Raw genomic sequence first — 21,509 nt, forward strand, 5'->3', positions numbered from 1 at the left:
TTTTGGTCACACATTAATAGCTTTGGCATAGATTACAGCCAGGCAGTTCTGCAATGTTTGGCTCCTGACTAGTTCAAATTTCAGGTGTTTAATCTCAGAATTAGAGCATGTACATGCATGGGTAAATCCCCCTATCCCACACACACACACACACACACACACACACACACACACGCGTGCACACATCTTCTCTCCAGCTAATATGGAAGTTTTAGAATTTCTGCTCGATTTCACAACAATTTTGGGTGAATTGAGCTGAGGAGTTTTAAACACGAATTACATTTCGTGTTCACTCTACATACTAGCCCCAACCATGAAACCAGCTTGGTCCTACACTGAATTAATTACTTTTGAGAAATTCCACTAATTATGCACATTTACCAGCCTTCAGGCATATCTAGCTGTGCTTTTCCTGATTAAGAAACTGATTATTGTGTGCCAACATTAATAGCAAAGTCTAGGATATTTTTTCATGTTCTTTTTGTTACAGAGGATATGGTTAAATGAAATCAACTCCCTGAAGGAGGGCCTAGGCCCAAAACATCAGCCTTCCTGCTCCTCTGATGCTGCTTGGCCTGCTGTGTTCATCCAGCTCTACACCTTGTTATCTCAACTCCCTGATACTCACTTTATAAGCAAATGTAACAATTTACTTATTTAATTCTAACGGTGAAGAAATGAACAAAACTACTAACTTAACAATTTCCCCCAGCTACTAACTATTCCTTGAACAAAACAAAATTCCAAAGATATGCTGTTCCAATAAATACAAGTCCCAGCGATATAAAACAAACTAATGAGAATAAATAAATTAAGACTTAGACTCTCAAAATTACAGTCGGGATGGTTCTTCCAGAATGTTCTGGGCCTTTTCCACTATTCTTCAGTCAGAAGATGACCATTCTTATAATAGAATTAGTCCTAGGTTGTCAAAACCATCAGATTCAAATTCAATTGGTTTTAGGTCTCCAAGTGCCTGGTTTAAGTTATGGTTGATATTCAAGCTGGTTGCCTTAACATCAAAACAAGCCCGGGTTTCCAACCACCTGACCAATTGATATATGTGTTTCAATTTCAGAACTGGTTCTGTATCTGCAGCTGCTTGCAGGCTTTGTTTTTTAATCTCCATGCTTAGAAAAGCACATCACCTCTTAAAGGGGCCACATGCTCTCTCCAACCACCCCCCTAACACTTTTACAAAAAATCCAAAACATTGCCTTCCAATTCACAAGCGCTCTACGCAACTTCACAATCATTTAAAAATCTGGTTGCTAACAGGTAATGGTTTTGTTTATATATTTTATTGGTTTGTGATTTTCAGCTGCAGCAATCAAGCTTTACCTGGTTACCTCTTTTAAAAATAACCAGTTTTAAAGCAAATTCTTGTTTCCAAAAAAATATTTAAAATGCTATCCAATTGCACCAGTTCACAGCAGATTTTACACCTGACAGTTTGTAAATGAGCTTGAGGAAAAACTCAGAAAGAAAAAAAAACACTTCTCAAATGGATGCAATTTCAAGCACAATTTGCACTTGCTCAAAGCCACGCCCTGCAGCAAAATGCTTTAAGAGCATGAACAGCAAAGTCCTAGCTTCCTAAGTGGATAAATTACTAGGTGGAATTTATGAGTACTCTGAGGGTCTTTCAGTCCAAGAATCCTTTGCAATGCAGAGGTTTTGACACAATTCTGAATCCACATTTAATAACATACTAAGCAGTAGCCTTTTGACAGTACCTCTGTAGCAATTCTCATGCCACTTCTCTCAATTCAATCCTGGTCCATTTCTGCATTTGTATGAGGTTAGCATTGCTTCACACCAGTGCTATTGTTACTGACTGAACATGTGTGTTTCTTTTTACTGTCAACTTAATACAGCTATGCCTGCCTCTTTGTAGGTTACGTGGAACAGTCCCTCTTCCGCACCTACACAGGCCCCAAACCCCACCTCTTTTTCCGGTACATTGATGACTGTATCGGCGCCGCCTCTTGCTCCCCAGAGGAGCTTGAACAGTTCATCCACTTCACCAACACCTTCCACCCCAACCTTCAGTTCACCTGGGCCATCTCCAGCACATCCCTCACCTTTCTGGACCTCTCAGTCTCCATCTCAGGCAACCAGCTTGTAACTGATGTCCATTTCAAGCCCACCGACTCCCACAGCTACCTAGAATACACCTCCTCCCACCCACCCTCCTGTAAAAATTCCATCCCCTATTCCCAATTCCTCCGCCTCCGCCGCATCTGCTCCCACAACAAGACATTCCACTCCCGCACATCCGAGATGTCCAAGTTCTTCAAGGACCGCAACTTTCCCCCCACAGTGATCGAGAACGCCTTTGACCGCGTCCCCCATATTTCCCACAACTCATCCCTCACACCCCGCCCCCGCCACAACCGCCCAAAGAGGATCCCCCTCGTTCTCACACACCACCCTACCAACCTCCGGATACAACGCATCATCCTCCGACACTTCCGCCATCTACAATCCGACCCCACCACCCAAGACATTTTTCCATCCCCACCCCTGTCTGCTTTCCGGAGAGACCACTCTCTCCGTGATTCCCTTGTTCGCTCCACACTGCTCTCCAACCCCACCGCACCCGGCACCTTCCCCTGCAACCGCAGGAAATGCTACACTTGCCCCCACACCTCCTCCCTCACCCCTATCCCAGGCCCCAAGATGACATTCCACATTAAGCAGAGGATCACCTGCACATCTGCCAATGTGGTATACTGCATCCACTGTACCCGGTGTGGCCTCCTCTACGTTGGGGAAACCAAGCAGAGGCTTGGGGACCGCTTTGCAGAACACCTCCGCTCGGTTCGCAACAAACAACTGCACCTCCCAGTCGCAAACCATTTCCACTCCCCCTCCCATTCTTTAGATGACATGTCCATCATGGGCCTCCTGCAGTGCCACAATGATGCCACCCGAAGGTTGCAGGAACAGCAACTCATATTCCGCCTGGGAACCGTGCAGCCTAATGGTATCAATGTGGACTTCACCAGTTTCAAAATCTCCCCTTCCCCCACCGCATCCCGAAACCAGCCCAGTTCGTCCCCTCCCCCCACTGCACCACACAACCAGCCCAGCTCTTCCCCTCCACCCACTGCATCCCAAAACCAGTCCAACTTGTCTCTGCCTCCCTAACCTGTTCTTCCTCTCACCCATCCCTTCCTCCCACCCCAAGCCGCACCCCCATCTCCTACCTACTAACCTCATCCCACCTCCTTGACCTGTCCGTCTTCCCTGGACTGACCTATCCACTCCCTACCTCCCCACCTATACTCTCTCCACCTACCTTCTTTACTCTCCATCTTCGGTCTGCCTCCCCCTCTCTCCCTATTTATTTCAGAACCCTCACTCCATCCCCCTCTCTGATGAAGGGTCTAGGCCCGAAACGTCAGCTTTTGTGCTCCTGAGATGCTGCTTGGCCTGCTGTGTTCATCCAGCCTCACACTTTATTATCTTATAATTGACCAAGTCTCCTTTGTGGCAGACATATCATCTCTTAAACAAGTTGATGCTTTAATTGAAGTGTGTTACGTATGAGGGACTTCTAAATAAGCTGCACAAAAATAATCCTGCAAGCAAGTTTCCAGGAGGTTGGTACTCAGGTGATGTTGTGGGTGAAAACCTTCTCTCACTTACAAATATTTGCTGGCTATTAATTGGCTGCTTGATGACTTGTAGTGGGATCAAATGGCTTCTGCCATTTTTAGAAACAAACTGAAGGACTGGCCTTTTAGAATTCCAGACTACATTTCCAAAATAATTTGGGAGGGGCAGGGTGGGGAGTTGTTTTGTGGATTTTATACCCTCAGTTGGCAAAGCCAGGACATTTATTTTGAAAGACTTATTCCATTTGCAATATCCTTATGAATTAATTTTCACAAAAGGGCACTGAATCAACATCAATCTGAAAGGGTTCCTATTGAAAGGATTTTCTCAAGACAGAGAAGGAGTTTTGATCCACAAGAGAACTGAAGTCATCCTCAGGTGGCCATCTTTCTGCAGTATATTTTGTCAATTTTAAAACATCAAAATTAATTTGACCTTCATAACTTACTGAGACATGTCACTATATGTGCAATACAAAAGCATCCTCACCGAAGTAAGGTGAATCAATGGTGAACTAAGAGGAGATATGGTGCAGAAACATGGGGAACAGTTCAGGATGTGGAGAGAATGTAACTAGAGTAATTGACAATAACTGTTTATATTTTTCTGTGAGATTGTATCACTGACATTTGCAACGGGTTACTTGTGTCTCAGCGCTTATATCACACCGTAACAGAACATCATGTTGGAGAGACAAATATTTCACCATCTCCTCAGATATCATGAAAAACTGGAACTTTGAGCCCTGTCTATATTAAAGCAGGCTAAATTTGTATTAATTGCATTTTTAGTTTAGAAAAAGAACTTTGACATAAAGTATCTCCATTTAGAAACATTAATTTACATTTTTACCACCAAATTTCAGTCTGATTCTCCCTGATGTCCCACTAAACTTCAGACCACACAAAAGCAATCGCTATCTTATCTCCTGCACCAGAGGCAAAAGGGTGCTCAATTTAAAGAAGTTTTTTTAAAAATGAGAATTAAGGTTTATTGAGAACTGATTTAGAGTCTTCTAGTATTTAATTAATTATATTCATTAGCATATCTCAAACCTAATCCAACATGAAACTAAAAGGAGCCCAAAGAGAAAATGAGAACGAACATTTATTAACTCATCTCAGTCTGTGCATCAAATATCACACAGTATTTTACTGTTCTTATCAGTACCCAGTCTAGGCTACAACCTTCAATGTTATCAAAATCCACATGATAGCCGGTATAGCCTTATTCCCTTATTTCTCATATCGGTAAGTCTACAGCATGAAGTCAAGATAATGTTGACTTGGTTCTTGTCAAGACATCTTATTGAAATATCTATTTTGTCACCATAACTGGAAATGAGAAGATCTCTACCTCAGTGATAATGTTTGGAAGGTGGTTTCAAATTGACACAATAATGAGGGTAATTTTACAGGTCTGTGCTACTTGTGTGGGGCGGTGTATTTGATTGAAAAATCAAGACTTGTGCGAATTTCTGAAATGCTGTGACACATTATTCTCATTTATAATTTCTTACTCCCTGCGACTTTTTGATCCTTTGTTACTATGTCCATTTTCTGAACCAGCAGTTATATATTAACATGCTTTCAATCACAAATATGTATAGATGGATGCTTGCGACATTCTCCATGGAACTAATTAGCTGGAAAGCTTCCAATGACAATCAATTTAAAACAGCATATTATAGAAAAGTACATTTTTGTTTATTATTTCTCAGGTTTGACAGCAAGGAATGTAGAGGCATGGATAGAGGATTCTCTGACTGGCAGAGGCACAGAATAAGGATAAAGGGATCTTTTAAGTATAGAAGTTGGTAATTAGTAGAGGGCTGCGGGGATCAATGTTGGGACCACAACTATTCACATTATACATTAACAATCTGGTCAAAGGAACTGAGGGCATTGTTGCTAAGTTTGTGGTTGACACAATTATACGTGGAGGGACAGGTAGTGTTGAGGAAGCAGGGAGACTGCAGAAGGAGGTGGTCAGGCTAGGAGAGTAGATAAAGAAGTAGCAAATGGAATACAATGTAGGAGAGAGTGATGTTACACACATTGGTAGGAAAAGTAGAGGCAGAGACCATTTTCTCAACAGGAAAAGACTTCAGAGATCTCAAGCACAAAGGGGCTTGGGAGTCCTCGTTCAGGATTTTCTTAAGGTTAACATGCAAGTTCAGATGGCATTTGGGAAGGTAAGTGCAATGTTAGCATTCATTTCAAGAGGGCTAGAATACAAGTGTAGAGACGTACTGCTGAGGTTGTATAAAGTTCTTGTCAGACTGTATTTGCAATATATGCGTGCAGTTTTGGGTTCCGTATTTGAGGAAGGTTACGCTTGCCTTGCAAGGAGTTCAGAGGATGTTCACAAGAATGATCCCAGGAATGAAGTGCTCATCATATGAGGAGTAGTCCATAATACCATAAAGACATGGGAGCAGAAATCAGGCCATTCGGCCCGTCGAATCTGCTCCACCATTCAATCATAGCTGATAAGTTCCTCAACACCATTCTCCTGATTTCTCCCTGTAACCCTTGATCCTCTTGATAATCCAGAACCTATCTATCTCAGTCTTAAACGTACTCAATAAAGAATAGTTGAGTACTCCGGGTCTATACTTGATAAAGATTCAAAAGATGACGGGAGGATCTTACTAAAACTTATAGAATACTGAGGGGCCTGGACAGAATGGATGTGGAGAAAATATTTTCAGCATTTGGAGAGATTGGGACCTAAGGGCACAGCCTCAGTGTGAAGGTATAATCTTTTATAAATATCTGTAGTTTAGTCGTAAGACTGGAAAAAGGAGCAAAGGTTACAGGGAGAAGGAAGGAGAATGGGGTTGAGAAACATATCAGCCTTGATTGAATGGTGTAGCAGACTCGATGGGCCAAACAGCCTAATTCTGCTTCTATGTCTTATGGTCTTATGACGTGGTGTGTTTAACCTTAAGGTCACCACACCTCAGACAATGTGAGGTTGATAAGGTTGGACCTTCAAAGGAAGGTCAGCTGCTACAGGAATTAAACCCACATTTTTGGATCACCGTGTATCACAGACCAACCATCTAGCCACTGAGCTAACCAGCCTCAAAATATGCTACAGTAATTCTATCCCGGTATCCTAGAATTATAATCCAAACATCACTAAATGTTGAAAAAGAAATGCAGAAAAAGAGATCAAAGACAGTCTATTGATGCTCACCATCTCCCAATTGCAACAGATTCTGCATGTTTAAATAATATGAAGGTCGAGAATAAATTCAAACTCAAGGCTGAATTGACAAGCCACACCCTTGAAAAGGAACTGTATCCAGTGGACTCTGATATATTCCTATTCTTCTTTCAGATTAAGAGAAATTAGAGGACAGGAGGGAGGTTTAATTTTATTCATTATTTTGTTGTAGAATTAGGGTTAGGATAAGATTATTATAATTTAAAAGCTTGCTATAAATCTGCTGCTGCAAGGTTAACAATAGAAACAATACTCCTCCACTAAGGTTTCTGAATGGCAAGTATTCATTACAATGAAATATTGGTTATTAATAATCTTTCTGAATCTTGCAGTTCTGTATTTTGAAGTAATATTATCAGCACTTATCTGGGTAACACAATAAAAGGCATGTGGATAAGTATAGGGAAGTAGGGAATAGGGAAAGCTCAGAGGGATATGGGCCAAACGCAGGCAAATGGGACTAGTTTAGCTTGGGAAATTTGGACAGTAGGGAGGAGCAGAAGTGAAGGGTCTGTTTCCATGCAGTATGGCTCTATGACTATAACTCTCTCCCCATACTCCTTAACAACCTCTAGAAATAAAAAATTCTGCCATCTGCTTCAAAGCAATGTCAAGCTTTCCTTCACACTACAAATGATATTCTGAAATGATGCAGTTTGGTTGGAGAATTAAAAAAAGGAAGCTAGTATTGGTGTGAGGAAGTCATTCATTCACCAAATGTGAGCACATAATGCAACAAAAACTTGCATCTTTATCATGAACTATCCCAAGAATTTCACAGTTATGTAATTAAACAAACATTGCCACTGAGTTAAAGGACTTATCATGATAGATGACCAAAGCTTAGACAAAGAGGTAAATCTTAACAAGTATTCTAAAGGAGGTCAGGTCAACAAGAGTAGGGATGAAATTTTAAAACTTGGCATAATATAGACCTTGTAGTTTTCTGCATTTACAGTTCATATGTTCATGGTATCTTGAATGATATAACTAACAAAAATAAAAGCATGCATGGTAATAAACATTCAAAAAGTGCCGTCACTCACTAATTCTCAGAAACGCATCAAGATTATGTACTTAATAAACATTGTCACTTGTCTATCAAGCTTTGTTGAAAATATGTAATACGTGAAAATATTTTCACAAGTGTGTTATTTCTCTGGTAAGTCTAAGTAGGGGAACACTTTGGGACTAGTGCTCATTACTCTATTAGTTTTGAAATAGTTATCGAAAAGGAGAGGCCTTCCATAAAATTTTGAATTGAAGGAAGGCAAATTTTAATGGTATGAGACAGGAACATTCAAAAGTTGATTGAAGTAGCCTGTTCACAGGTAAAGAGACAATGGATGTGTGGGAGGTTTTCAAAATCAGATAACGGAAGTTCAGAGGCATTATGTTCCTGTTAGAGTGAAGGGAAAGGCTGGAAAGAGTAGGGAACAAAGAGTGAATAAAGATATCGAGGTTCTTGTCATGAATAAGAAAGAGACATAAGTCAGATTTCGATAACTGAGGTCAAATTAATCCCTTGAAGAGTATAAAGGGTGTAGAGACATTCTTAAGTGGGAAGTCAGAAGGGCAAAAAGGGAATATGAGGCAGCCTTGGAAGATAAGGTTAAGGATAAACCAAACAGATTCTACAAGTACATTAAGAGCAAAAGTACAACTGGGGTGAGATTCGGGCCCCTTAAAGATCAACAAGGTTGTCTATGTGTTGAACCTCAGCAGATGGCAGAGATACTAAATGAATATTTTGTGTCTGTACACACTGTGAAGAAATAGGGGCTAGAGAACTTGGGGAAACAAGTAATTGTTTTGAATGTGGTCAATGTAGACTAGTTGGACTGAAGGGTCTGTTTCCATGCTGCATAATTTACGGCTCTATGACTCAAGAAAATACACGCCACATGAAAATTTGATACATCACTGAGTTTTGCTAAATATTGTACTCAAAAACATAACTCTATTACGGATAATAATAATAGTGACAGTTTTCTTCCCCTCTTTATGATGGATATCATGAGAAATATATTCCTTTCAATGTGATACTTTGTTGCAATGAAATATTTTTATCCAACTTTCTTTTCGTTGCTTGTTCTTCTCATCTTAAAAATGCCTTCATAAGTTCTAATTCAAATTGTTGATTCTTAAAATTGAAAATAAGCTCTTTTCCATACATTATAATGCACTAAATTCCTTATGATGCTGGGTGTCGGAGGCACATATATAGGTCTTTTATACTGAGATTTGTGAAGAGATTTTTTCCATAATACACAATTCAGATGACCCTATTACAGAACCATATTTTGTCTATCACAAGATTACCACCTTTGTTCGTAGCAACCAGGTTCCATAGCTACATTGTTTCACTTGAATGAGAGTTGTTTGTAGATCTACCACACTTGCTTAGCAAACTGAGTTAGACACAACAAACGTGTGAAGCTGGATGAACACAGCAGGCCAAGCAGCATCTTAGGATGCTCTGATGAAGGGTCTAGGCCTGAAACGTCAGCTTTCCTGCTCCTAAGATGCTGCTGGGCCTGCTGTGTTCATCCAGCTCCACACTTTGTTATCCTGGATTCTCCAGTATCTGCAGTTCCCATCATCTCTGAGTTAGACATAAAATGGTTTTGGCAAAACAATTTGAAGATTCGGCCAGTACCTGCATGACAATGAGGAGGTCAAAGACAAGGATAAAAGAGGCCAAAAAGGCTCTGGAGACTTCGTCACTTGGCAAAAATCCTCGGTTCAGCTTGTCCCAACTGATCCAATCAGTGGTGATGACGACAACAACAATACTGGTCAGGGTGATCAGCACGGACCTGTGAGCACAACAGAGGAGTACAGCTTTACTAATAGCAAAAGGAAGGGTACCAGAAGTATTGTGATATTTTCGAAAAAAATGCTTTTATTTTTAACAAAGTGAAGTATTTATTTAGAGAAACACAGACATCCCTTGGTCATTACATTTCTGTGTCGATATTTTCTAACCAACCAGTCCACAGTTGCTATTCGACACCTCAGGAACAGTGGGCCATAAACCTAGGCATCCTGGCTCAGAGGAAGGTCTAATACCACGGTACTGCTAGAGGCCACTACGGCTCTGTGTAGTTTTTATTGAATTGGATGATTGACCACCATCCAGTAATCTATTATATTTGGCATTAAATCTGTATTTGTTATTATCTGAAACAAACAAAATATCCATGAACGCACATTCTGCCCAAAACATGAATAACAAAAAATGAAGCCCAATGTACTCTGAACTTGGAGAAATGTGTCTAATAATTTGTAATGTATACATCTTGCATGGTGTGTTGCTTACTGATACTTATAACATCGAAACAAGATTGAGCCAGTAAAGGTGAGTGTAGGTGGGGAGTTAGGGAGGGGCCGACACTCACCTTTACTGGCTCCATCCCCGCCTCTTTGACCTGTCTGTTTCCTCTCCACCAATCTTCTCCTCTATCCATCTTCTATCCGCCTCCTCCTCTCCCCCTATTTATTTCAGAACCCCCTTCTCCTCCCCCATTTCTGAAGAAGGGTCTAGGCCCGAAACACCAGCTTTCCTGCTCCACTGATGCTGCTTGGCCTGCTGTGTTCATCCAGCTCTGCACCTTGTTATCTCAGATTCTCCAGCATCTGCAGTCCTTACTATCTCAGAATCTAAACCGAGACTGATTACTAAGATAACAAGACAATTAAAAAAACACTTATGGAACATGGATATCGCTGACTAGCCAGCATTTATTGCCTAGCCCTAGTTACCCTTCAAAAGATGAGCTGTCGTTTCTGAACAGCTACAGTCCATTCACTCCAAGTAGACCATAAGGTCATTAAAGAGAGAATTCCAGGACTTTGACCCAATAACACTGAAGACATGGTGACATATTTCTAAGTCAGGATGTTAAGTGGCTTGGATGGGAACTTGCAGGTGACTGACATTAGGACAGGTTGGATGGAATAGGTCAATATTTATTGCAGTTTAGAAGAATGAGGAGGGATCTCATGAAAATCTATAAAATTAACCTTTCTAGAGCCTTCTACAAATTCTGTATGTCATCCTCATCTCTCGCCTTTCTACACATTTCCGTGTCATACACAAACTTTTCTCATTCAAGTCATTAATATGCATTGGAGCTCCAGCACAGATCGCTGTGGCACACCATTAGTTATAGCTTATCATCTTGAAAATGCCTCCCCAAAGTTTGATTTATTCTGGTTCATCAGTCCTCTATCTTTGCTGATATACCACTTCCAACACCATGCCCAGTTATCTTATTAGGTATCCTGGTGTGCCATTTTTTATCAAATGCCTTCAGAAAATTGCAAATATATTACATCTACTGATTCCCTTTATCTACCCGGCTTGTTACCTTCTCAAAGAATTCTACTGAATTTCTGAATGCCAAAAACAGTAAAGTGAAGAATTTGAAAACTCTTATAGCCCAAATGAGGTTTCCCAATATATTAGGATTCCAGATACGATACTCCAAATTAAACCAGAAATTGTTGGCAAAACTCAACAGATCTAGCAGAAGCTGTACAAAGAGAGCAGAGTTAACATTTTTAGTTTACTGCGGGGAACTTCGTCAAAGGATTTACTAAAATTCTTGTAGACCATGTCAACATCTCTGCCCTCATCTACCCTCTTGGTTACATCCTCAAAAAATCTCAAACAACTTTGTGAGACATGATAGTCCATACACAAAGACATGCTGACCATCCCTAATCAGTCCTTGCCTCTCCAAATACACACAATTTATATCTCTCGGAATTTGTGTCTCAAACAGATCCATAGAACATAGAAAAGTACAGCACAGTACAGATCCTTCGGCCCATGATGTTGTGCCGTGGAATAATCCTAATCCAAAAATAAAATAACCTAACCTACATTCCCCTCAATTCACTGTTGTCCATGTGCATGTCCAGCAGTCGCTTAAATGTCACTAATGACTCCGCTTCCATGACTTCCACTGGTAAGCTATTCCATGTGCTCACAACTCTCTGGGTGAAGAACCTCCCTCTGGCGTCTCCTCTATACCTTCCTCCTAACATCTTAAAACTATGACCCCTCGTGGCAATCAAGCCTGCCCTGGAGAAAAGTCTCTGGCTATCGACTCTATCCATTACTTTGTACACCTCGATCAGGTCACCTCTCTTCCTCCTTCTCTCCAGAGAGAAAAGTCCAAGCTCAGTCAACCTCTCCTTGTAAGACAAGCCCTCCAGTCCAGGCAGCATCCTGGTAAACCTCCTTTGCACCCTCTCCAAAGCCTTCACATCTTTCCTATAATAGGGCGACCAGAACTGGACACAATATTCCAAGTGTGGTCTCACCAGGGTTTTGTAGAGCTGCAGCATAACCTCGCGGCTCTTAAACTTGATCCCCCTGTTAATGAAAGCCAAAACACCATATGGTCTCTTAACAACCTTATCCACTTGGGTGGCAACTTTGAGGGAGCTATGCACTTGAACACCAAGATCCCATTGTTCCTCCACACTGCCGAGAATCCTGCCTTTAATCCTATATTCAGCATTTAAGTTCGACCTTCCAAAATGCATCACTTCGCATTTATCCAGGTTGACCTCCACCTGCCATTTCTCAGCCCAGCTCTGCATTCTGTCAATGTCTCGCTGAAGCCTGCAATAGCCCTCGATACTATCAACGGCACCTCCAACCTTTGTGTCATCAGAAAACATACTAACCCACCCCTCAACCTCCTCATCCAAGTCATTTATAAAAACTACAAAGAGCAGAGGCCCAAGAACAGAGCCCTGCGGGACACCACTCAGCACTGACCTCCAGGCAGAATACTTACCATCTACAACCACTCTCTGCCTCCTGTCAGCCAACCAATTCTGAATCCAGACAGCCAAATCATGCTGTATCCCATACCTCCTGACTTTATGAATGAGCCTGCCATGGCGAACCTAATCAAATGCCTTGCTGAAGTCCATGTACACCACATCCACTGCTCGACCCTCGTCAACCTGTCTCATGACTTCCTCGTAGAACTCAATAAGATTTGTAAGGCATGACCTGCCCCTCACAAAGACATGCTGACTCCCTTTAATCAAGCTATGCTTTTCCAAATAGTCATAAATCCTATCCCTCAGAATTCTTTCTAAAACCTTGCTGACCACAGACGTAAGACTGACTGGTCTGTAATTTCCAGGGATTTCCCTATTCCCTTTCTTGAAAAGAGGAACCACATTTGCCTCCCTCCAATCTTCCGGTATGACTCCCGTGGAGAGTGAGGAAGCAAAGATCTTTGCCAGTGGCTTAGCAACCTCCTTTCTCGCTTCCCGGAGCAACCTAGGATAAATCTGGTCTGGGGACTTATCAATCTTAATGTTTGCCAAAATTTCCAGCACATCAACTTCCTCAATCTTGATCAGTTCAAGCCTGTTTTCCTGCTCCTCAAAGTTCTCATTCACAACAAGGCCCCTTTCCGTAGTGAAAACCGAAGCAAAAAACTCATTTAGGGCTTCCCCTATCTGCTCAGACTCCACGCACAAGTTCCCTACGCTATCCCTGATCAGCCCTACCTTCTCCCTGACCATTCTCTTATTCCTCACGTATCAGTAAAATGCCTTCAGGTTCTCCCTAATCCTTCCTGCCAAGCCTTTTTCGTGCCCCCTCCTGGTGCTCCTCAGTCCACTTTTGAGCTCCTTCCAAACAAGCCTGTAATCCTCTAAAGCTGTGCTTGACCCTTGCTTCCTCCACCTTACGTATGCTGCCTTTTTCTTTTTGACAAGCACCTCTGTACCGTCATCCAAGGCTCCTTGATCTTACCCGTCTCAGAGGAACAAATTTATGCATCACTCGCAACAACTGCTCCTTAAACAGTCTGCACATCCTTGCTGTGCCCTTTCTGTGGAACAATTGCTCCCAATCTGTACTTCCCAACTCCTGTCGGATAGCGTCATAGTTTCCTTTACCCCAGTTAAATATCTTCCCCTGGTAACTGCTCCTTTCCCTTTCCATGGCTATGGTAAATGTGAGGCTGTTGTGGTCACTGTCGCCAAAGTGTTCTCCCACCACGACACCTGTCTGACACCTGTCCTGGCTCATTGCCGAGCACCAAATCCAAAATGGCCTCCCCCCTCGTCGGCCTGTCCACATACTGAGTAAGGAAACCCTCCTGAACACACCTGACTAAAACGGCTCCATCCAAACCATCTGCACTAAGGAGGTTCCAATCGGGATTGGGAAAGTTGAAGTCACCCATAACAACAACGCTACTACGTTTGCACTTTTCAACAGTCTGCCGGCCAACGAGTTCTTCGATCTCCCTACTGCTATTTGGGGGTCTGTAGAAAACCCCCAGTGAGCTAACTGCTCCCTTGCTGTTCCTCACTTCCACCCATACTGACTCAGTCGAAAAACCTTCCTCGGCAACCTCAGCCCACACCACCTCAGTCGGCGAGTCCTCATCAAAAGTTCTTTCAGCCACCGTTATACTGTCCTTGACCAACAAAGCCACACCTCCCCCTCTTTTACCACCTTCCCTGACCTTAATGAAAGATCTAATTTAACGAGGGTTTCTCCAATTCATGAATTCTGAGTTTATTAGATACTATATATGAAAACTAATAATGCAACATACAGATCAGGAATGAGAATGAGCAAGGAAAAATAAATGTTAACGGTGTATGGATCAATGTTGATGTTATTCGTGAAGAAGAGACAGTGGAATATTTATAGTCGAGCAATTAATTTCAACAGCCTTAGCTTTGCAGGTTAACTGAAATTCTTTTAGTCCCATTTCCTTTTGAATTGGCACGTTAACCATCTTCCAGCACACAGAGTGAGAAGGCATAGAATCCCTCCGACGTAGAAACTGGTCATTCGGCCCATCTAGTCCATATAAACCTTTGAAGAGTATCCCATCCAGACCCACCATCTACCTTGTCCCTGTAACCCTGCATTTACCATGGATAATCTACCTAACCTACACATCCCTGGACGCTACAGGCAATTTAGCATGGCCAAGCCACCCTAACCTGCACATCTTTGGACTGTGGGAGGAGCTCAGAGCATCCAGAGGGAACCCAAGCAGACATGGGAAAAAATGTGCAAACTCCACACAGGCAGTTGTCCAAGTTTGGAATCGAACCTGTGTTCCAGGCGCTGTGAGGTAGCAGTGTTAACCAATGAGCCACTATGACATCCCCAGGTGCATTTACCTATGATGCAGGCATGACTAGTCGATGGTTCTTCAACTGTCACTGTGACATCACACTCACCCTTGAACCCAGAGAAATACATACAAGTATTCTCAACCCATTAACACGCAAGAACCCCAATCCCAACAGAAACACAGACCAATACGTAACCTTCAAATTCTGGTATCTTTAAATCTATTTAAATCTATTTCCACAAATATCACAACCTCTAGCAGCTTTCAGTGCCAATTTTAAAAGGTCCACAAAATATGCCTGTTCCAGGCAAGTGTCAGCCTGGCAATTAGCTACTTGAGCCCAGATGGATTGCCACTGATGAGGAGCTGTGAATGGTTCTAGTTTGCCTGTGAATGTTTATTGAGAACATGGTGCAGAATGGTCAGACATCTGCCATGATGTAACTGCACCAGTTTTCCATTCTCTTGTGCCCACACCAATAATATATCAAGGATGTGGTTTATTAGGTGGGAGGGGGTACTTTCTTCCAAAGATTATTCAGTAAACTTTGTTTGCAGACTGATCTGTGATCATTGCAGGAGCATTAGTCTTAATCCAATGGTCAAAATTTGACTGAAACATACTGTTTTAAGCTTGACTGGGAAGGATGAGCGTGTGGGTGAACTGAAGGAGGATATACCACGGGCTTCAAAACAACATCTCACAATGACTGGAAGTATTTCAGGATTAAAATATAAGGGTTTACCCTTTGCTTTGCTTACATTCTTTTTTGAAAAAACAACATAGCAACTATTCCATATTACTATCAATTCTTTTTACTACCAGGTGAAAAATAAAGTGTATTTGATTTAACATCTTTGATCTATCTCAGTGGTACACTGTATATGTAAAGTAGAAATCAAAAATTACTTCTTGCAATGCAGAAGTAATATTGCTGTAAACATCATGGAGCAAACCCACTAGCCTAGCAGCTCCAAAGGGAGCTACACTCAGAAACCGTGGGCAGCCAAATTGTCACATGACAATTAAATTTACCCTCATTTATAAAACATTAAGATCATTATTTTTAAGGAAACAGTAAATATTCTCTTTGGGAAAAGAAATGTCTAGCTTTTATTCTTCACTTCATCTTTCAGTTACGTATAAATTCTGTCAATAAAATTTCAATAGTTTTTCTCATCTGCGTGTTAGCATTTCCCCAGATAATTTCTTATATCCATATGTAGAATAGAAAGCCCCTTGTGCAAACCGTTATACTAAAACTATACCCTCCCACCAGCAGCACCACTGTAGCGGCTCCATTTTCAGTCACTAAGCAGTTTCTTCTGCTTCTATTTTCTACTTCTGAAGGTCAGAATATTTGATTTCAAATGGAGATTTAATTCAGTCTGCTAGTGCTCATATAATGCCTTTAACAGAGGAAGATGACCCACGATGCTTCACGGGAATGTTGGCTCAAAGCTAAGAAAGGAGATCCTAAGACAGGTGACCAAAAGAATGATTTTAAGGAGCACATCTAAAAACAGAGTCAGGGGGGCATAAAGGTTTAGAGAGAGAATGCCACATTTGCTGCTCGTGCCTAATTTTACAGTGAGCAGTTAAGAGTTAATCATATTGCCATGGGTCTGGAGTGACATGTAGGCCAGAACAGGTAAGGATGGCAGTTTCCTTCCCTAATGGACATTAGTGAGCCAGATGCTTCTTCTGATGGTTGGTAATGGATTCATGGTCATCATTAGACTCTTAATTCTACTGGTGGGCAATTAAAATTTTGATCGCACATTTTGGTAGAATTGGAGGAGGACATCTCAAATGCCTGCGGGACTGTTCAGGAGGTTCCAGAAATAGACAGGACTGAGGCCAAGGAAGGTTTTGGAAGTATGAGGAAGCACAGAGGACAATGTTCACAGGGATGATGGGCGAATAGGATTATGACAGAGTGAGGATACAAACAGCCAAAATTTAGATAAGCACAATTTAAGCAGAATGGAAGATCAGAAGCGAGCCAGAACGGCAGTGAAAGAGTCAAGTCCAGTCCAATTATCTAAGCCCTCAAACTTCAATTTCCCCTTAAGACCATACTTAGTTACGACTGTTTTTCATTTATTAATTTGGGGCATGTGGATCCCTAGTTGCCATGGAAAAGATCCTAATCAGCTGCCTTACTGAAACACTGCAGTGCTGTAGGGATGGAATTCTAGGATTTTGCCCCAGCAGCACTAAAGGAAGAACATTATATTTCCAAGTCAGGACGGTGAATGGCTTGGAGGGGAACAGGCAAGTTGTGGCATTTTCATGTATCTGCTGCCCTTGTTCTTCTGCATGGTCATGGGTTTGGAAGATGCTGACTCAGGATCTATGGTGAACTTCTGCAGTACATCTTATGAACAGTATACGCTGCAACCACTGACGGTTGGTGGTACAGGGAGTGGATGTTTGTGGATCTAATGGAAATCGAGCTGTCTTCTTTGATTTGGATGTTGTCAAGCTTCTTGAGTGCTGTTGGAGCTGTATTTATCTAGCAAGTGAGAAGAACATAGAACCGAAGAAACAGGGAAAAAAAGAGACCATTCAGTCCCTTGAGCCGGCCTGCATTCTATAAAATCACAGCTAATTTACCCAAGGCCAAATTCCTGTTTTGTGCCAGCTGCTCATTGCCTTCTGCAGTGACATTTCATAAAATCTTTCCGCTTCTGCTTTAGATACTTTCAGCGATCTAACCTCCATAACTCTGAGGTAAAGAACTCCAGACATTTACTACTCTCAGAGAAGGAAGAAGAACAAAGAAAGGGGAGGGAATGTTCTGACGTGTGCTTTTTTAGAGAATAGACAGGTTTGAGGAGGCCCCTGAAGAAATTGTAATTAAGAAAAGGCTGGCGACCATTTCTTGGCCACTTCAGTGGAGGGGAAATCTCAGCTGATCAATACTGTAGGGAAGGGTTAAGGGTAGTGGACCTTGCAAGTAACCCACAGCTGCCGAGTTCAGTGTTTCTACTGCAATCTAATTGTGCACCCGTTTACTGGGATATTAAACTAACACCTTATTCAGTTTTAAGTCATTGTATCTTGCTGAAAGGCCAGTTATTGATTGACTTCACCATACTGACATGGAAGTATATCACCATTCCTTCAGTGTCACTGGGTCAAAATGATGGAATTCCCTCTCTAATGAGTTATCGTGAAATATCATGACCAGCATTTTTCCCAGCTATAATTGCAGCAGGGTCTGAGGTGGAATACAAAGAATGTTGCAATTTGTGGGTAATAAGATCTGTAAAAATAATTGTTCATAGAACATAACAGCACAGTACAGGCCCTTTGGCCCTCGGGTTCAGTGGTGCATGACATTTGCTGGCTAGCAAAAAGTTATTTCTACTAATATTTAGAGTAATAAACCTCCTTTAGTCCTTGTGCACAGAAGTTCAAAACCCCCCAGATAAAGAGTTTATTTTGCATGACGCAGACACAACAAAAATTCTACTTGCACAACATATAAAAACCAATGTTTTATGAATACAGTGCCTGGAAGCATGAAATTTTTTTTTGTCTTTTTGTTTTTCAACCTTATCGCTGGTCAGACAAGGCTCCTGAGCATTGAGTCATCCAGCAATATCTTCAGTCAGGCATCCATAACATCCTCTCCTTTGGAAACTGTCCATGGTCCCAAAATTGGCCATTATTTGAGCATGTCACTTTGTGGGCTCATAGTTGGGGCTGGAGGTCTCGCCATGAGCCAACTGATGCCCTGACAACTCTAGAGTAGCTGTGGTGCTGCTGTCATTCTGAAGAACTGGGCCCTGGTCAACAATTGGGGTTGGGTGGGGTTGGTGGTTGCGGGGGGAATGCTGGAGAACATTGTTCCCCGTAAAAGCCAGCCTCTGAAGTCAGTAACATTTTGCTAACGTTACCATCAGGGTCAACTGACAATGTGGATTAAGCTGAACCTACGGCATTAACAGCATAAAAATTCCTGAACAGTTTTTGCAAACCGAAATAAGGATGACGAAGTGTTGTTGTCACTAATGAGACTCAGCCATGTTTTGCTGAACGGTAACTGTTGGAGGCTGACGGAGGGAAAGAAAAGGGAAAGAAAAGCTAAGTGCAGGAAAGGAAACAAAAATCTCCAAGTTCAACAAAGACTTAACAATTGAAACGAGGGCCGTCTCTAGCTTGGATGTTGATTATTGAATGGAAGGTCTCAGTGTGCATGGTGCCTTTAGTTTCTTTGCAAGGCCACACACATGCAGTACTGTAAAGGGGACAACTTGTGAATGGCCTGCAAAGTTTTAGATTGCTGCACATCCAGACACACAAACAGCTTACAGCTCATGATCACATCAACCTGCTCCAATTGTTCAGGAAACCCAAAAGTAGTCTATTACCATGATTGAACCAGGAATAAGCCCATTCCAAAAACTCTCAGCTCTCTGATCAGCTGTTGTTCTCCTTGATTTATGCATGTTAAAATTTAAAAAACATTTCCAAAGTGCCACCTCAGAACAATTTTTTCTTTAAGCCGAGAAGTCCACGATAGTAGGACTGAATCATAATGAAGAACTCCCTTGCAGATTTGCTTTACTCCAAGAGGCAGGTTTGGCAACTTGTCTATTGAGAGCTGAAATGTAGATTCAGATTATGAAGCATTAGCTTATGTTATATTTATTACTGCGCCTGAACTCTCAACTTGAATTTTGCATTTTAATATTAGACAAATGCAAAGTTTTGAAAGGCTTTGGAATAAGTCTTTCTACTACTAAATGTCATTTTACTCCTATCAGTCAAGCAAAATCTTACATAATCCAATGTATTGCAAGGCAACAATGCACAGGAGAACAAAAAATAAATGAAGCAGAAAACAAGCTGTAGGAACCTCCATGTGAACTCCACTGCAAACACTCATCATAAATATTTAATCCCTCCCCAGAGACACTACACGGATTTGGAGGTATTCCAAGCATTAATTTCATTCCATTAGACAGCTTGTGAAATGTGCATTGGGCAACTTAAAATGATTGCATCCATAAATGTCTTCATACTTAAGTGAACTGAGCACTAATCAAGAATGTGCTTAAATTAAAACAAGCTTCACATTTGCGAAGAAAAAGCACACAATATATCTCAGCTCATTTAGAGCTAAATATCTTATTTGTCATCAGTATAATACCATTCTTCAACTCAAAAGGATGAGGACTCCATCAGATTTCCCAAGAGGTGCTAAACGTGTACAAGCTAAAGTTAAACAATGGGCAGCGGCACATGCTTATGATATCCAGAAAATCAAGATATTTATGTGCCACTTTCCTTGAAAAACACAAGTTTAATTTAACCTTCGCAATTCCAATGTTAATGCTCACAGGAATAACAGAAAATCTGCAGTATTATTGTGTGATGAATAGATTTTAAAACTTCGTGAGAGCTTATTGTTAACAGTAAATAATTGGAGGATAAATTGTAAATAATAAAGAACACTGAAAATAGTTACCAACAAGACTGTTTAAATTAATATTCTATGACAGAATGATAAGCAACATATTCCTAACCGAACCATTGCTTCCCAAATGTCTACTGATCCGGGACATGCTGTTTAAGGTTCAGTCAGGCAAGAAGCAAGGGGCTGGGTATTTTCCAAGAAATGGCCATGGATGTGAGATTGCCACCCTGGCAATTTTATTCAAAAGGCGGCAGGCTCCACATTTGGTGGCACTGTGTCTAGCGCTGCTGCCTCCCAGCGCTAGGGACTCAGCTTCGATTCCACCTTCAGGCGATTGTCTGCGTGGAGTTTGCACATTCTCCCTGTGTCTGCGTGGGTTCCCTCCAAGTTTCCTCCCACAATCCAAATATGTGATGGTTAGGTGGATTGGCCATGCTAAATTGCCCCCTAGTGTTCAGGGAAGGTGTGGATTAGGTGGGTTATAAGGGGATGAGTCTGGGTGGGATGTTTGAGGGTTAGTGTGGACTTGTTGGGCTGAAGGGTCTATTTCCGCACTGTAGGGATTTGATGATCTAAATTCCAGTTACGGCTCTCTCAGAAATGCAGGACTGTACCTCAGTTCTGATGGCTAGTTTCCAGAGGAAGGCACATCACACCCCATTTTCCCAGCACTCAGCAGAGGGGCAGAGAGGGCAAATCAGATCAGATTGGACCTTGCCATGGGGAGACAGAGTTGTGCCAGGTCCCAAAGGTTGTGGCAGGGTGGGGTTTATATTAGAATCTGCTGGGTGCTGGGGATACGGGGAGGTGTAATTGGGTTTTGGCGAACTAAGAGTGGAGTCATGTTAATAGTTAATCAGTAGTTGGTTGATGAATTTAATAAACTAACTTTTCCTTTTGTTACTGTTTTATTTAATCTCATCTGAATCATCCAAGGATTCCAGTTTAAACAGAGACTTTCAGAGGATTCCAAGTGTACGAGAATTGTCAAGTAGACCATTCAGGTTCCCAGGCAATTCCTTCATAGTGTGTTGCAATGGCGATTCCTTAGGGCACAATGCAAACTCCTGTCCACACT

General features: G+C 41.7%; 1 protein-coding gene across 6 annotated transcripts in view; it reads right to left on the minus strand.

Moving 5' to 3' along the window:
* Positions 1-21,509, minus strand: part of tmem117 (transmembrane protein 117) — a 557,403-nt gene that overhangs the window by 63,867 nt on the left and 472,027 nt on the right. For all 6 annotated transcript variants that reach the window (XM_048548382.2, XM_048548381.2, XM_059652566.1 and 3 more), the window contains one exon: positions 9,518-9,677. In XM_048548382.2, coding sequence (XP_048404339.1) covers positions 9,518-9,677 — 160 coding nt within the window. The remainder of the gene's footprint in view (positions 1-9,517; positions 9,678-21,509) is intronic.

The sequence above is a fragment of the Stegostoma tigrinum genome, chromosome 18, assembly GCF_030684315.1.
Source record: "Stegostoma tigrinum isolate sSteTig4 chromosome 18, sSteTig4.hap1, whole genome shotgun sequence".
NCBI classification, from domain to species: domain Eukaryota; kingdom Metazoa; phylum Chordata; class Chondrichthyes; order Orectolobiformes; family Stegostomatidae; genus Stegostoma; species Stegostoma tigrinum.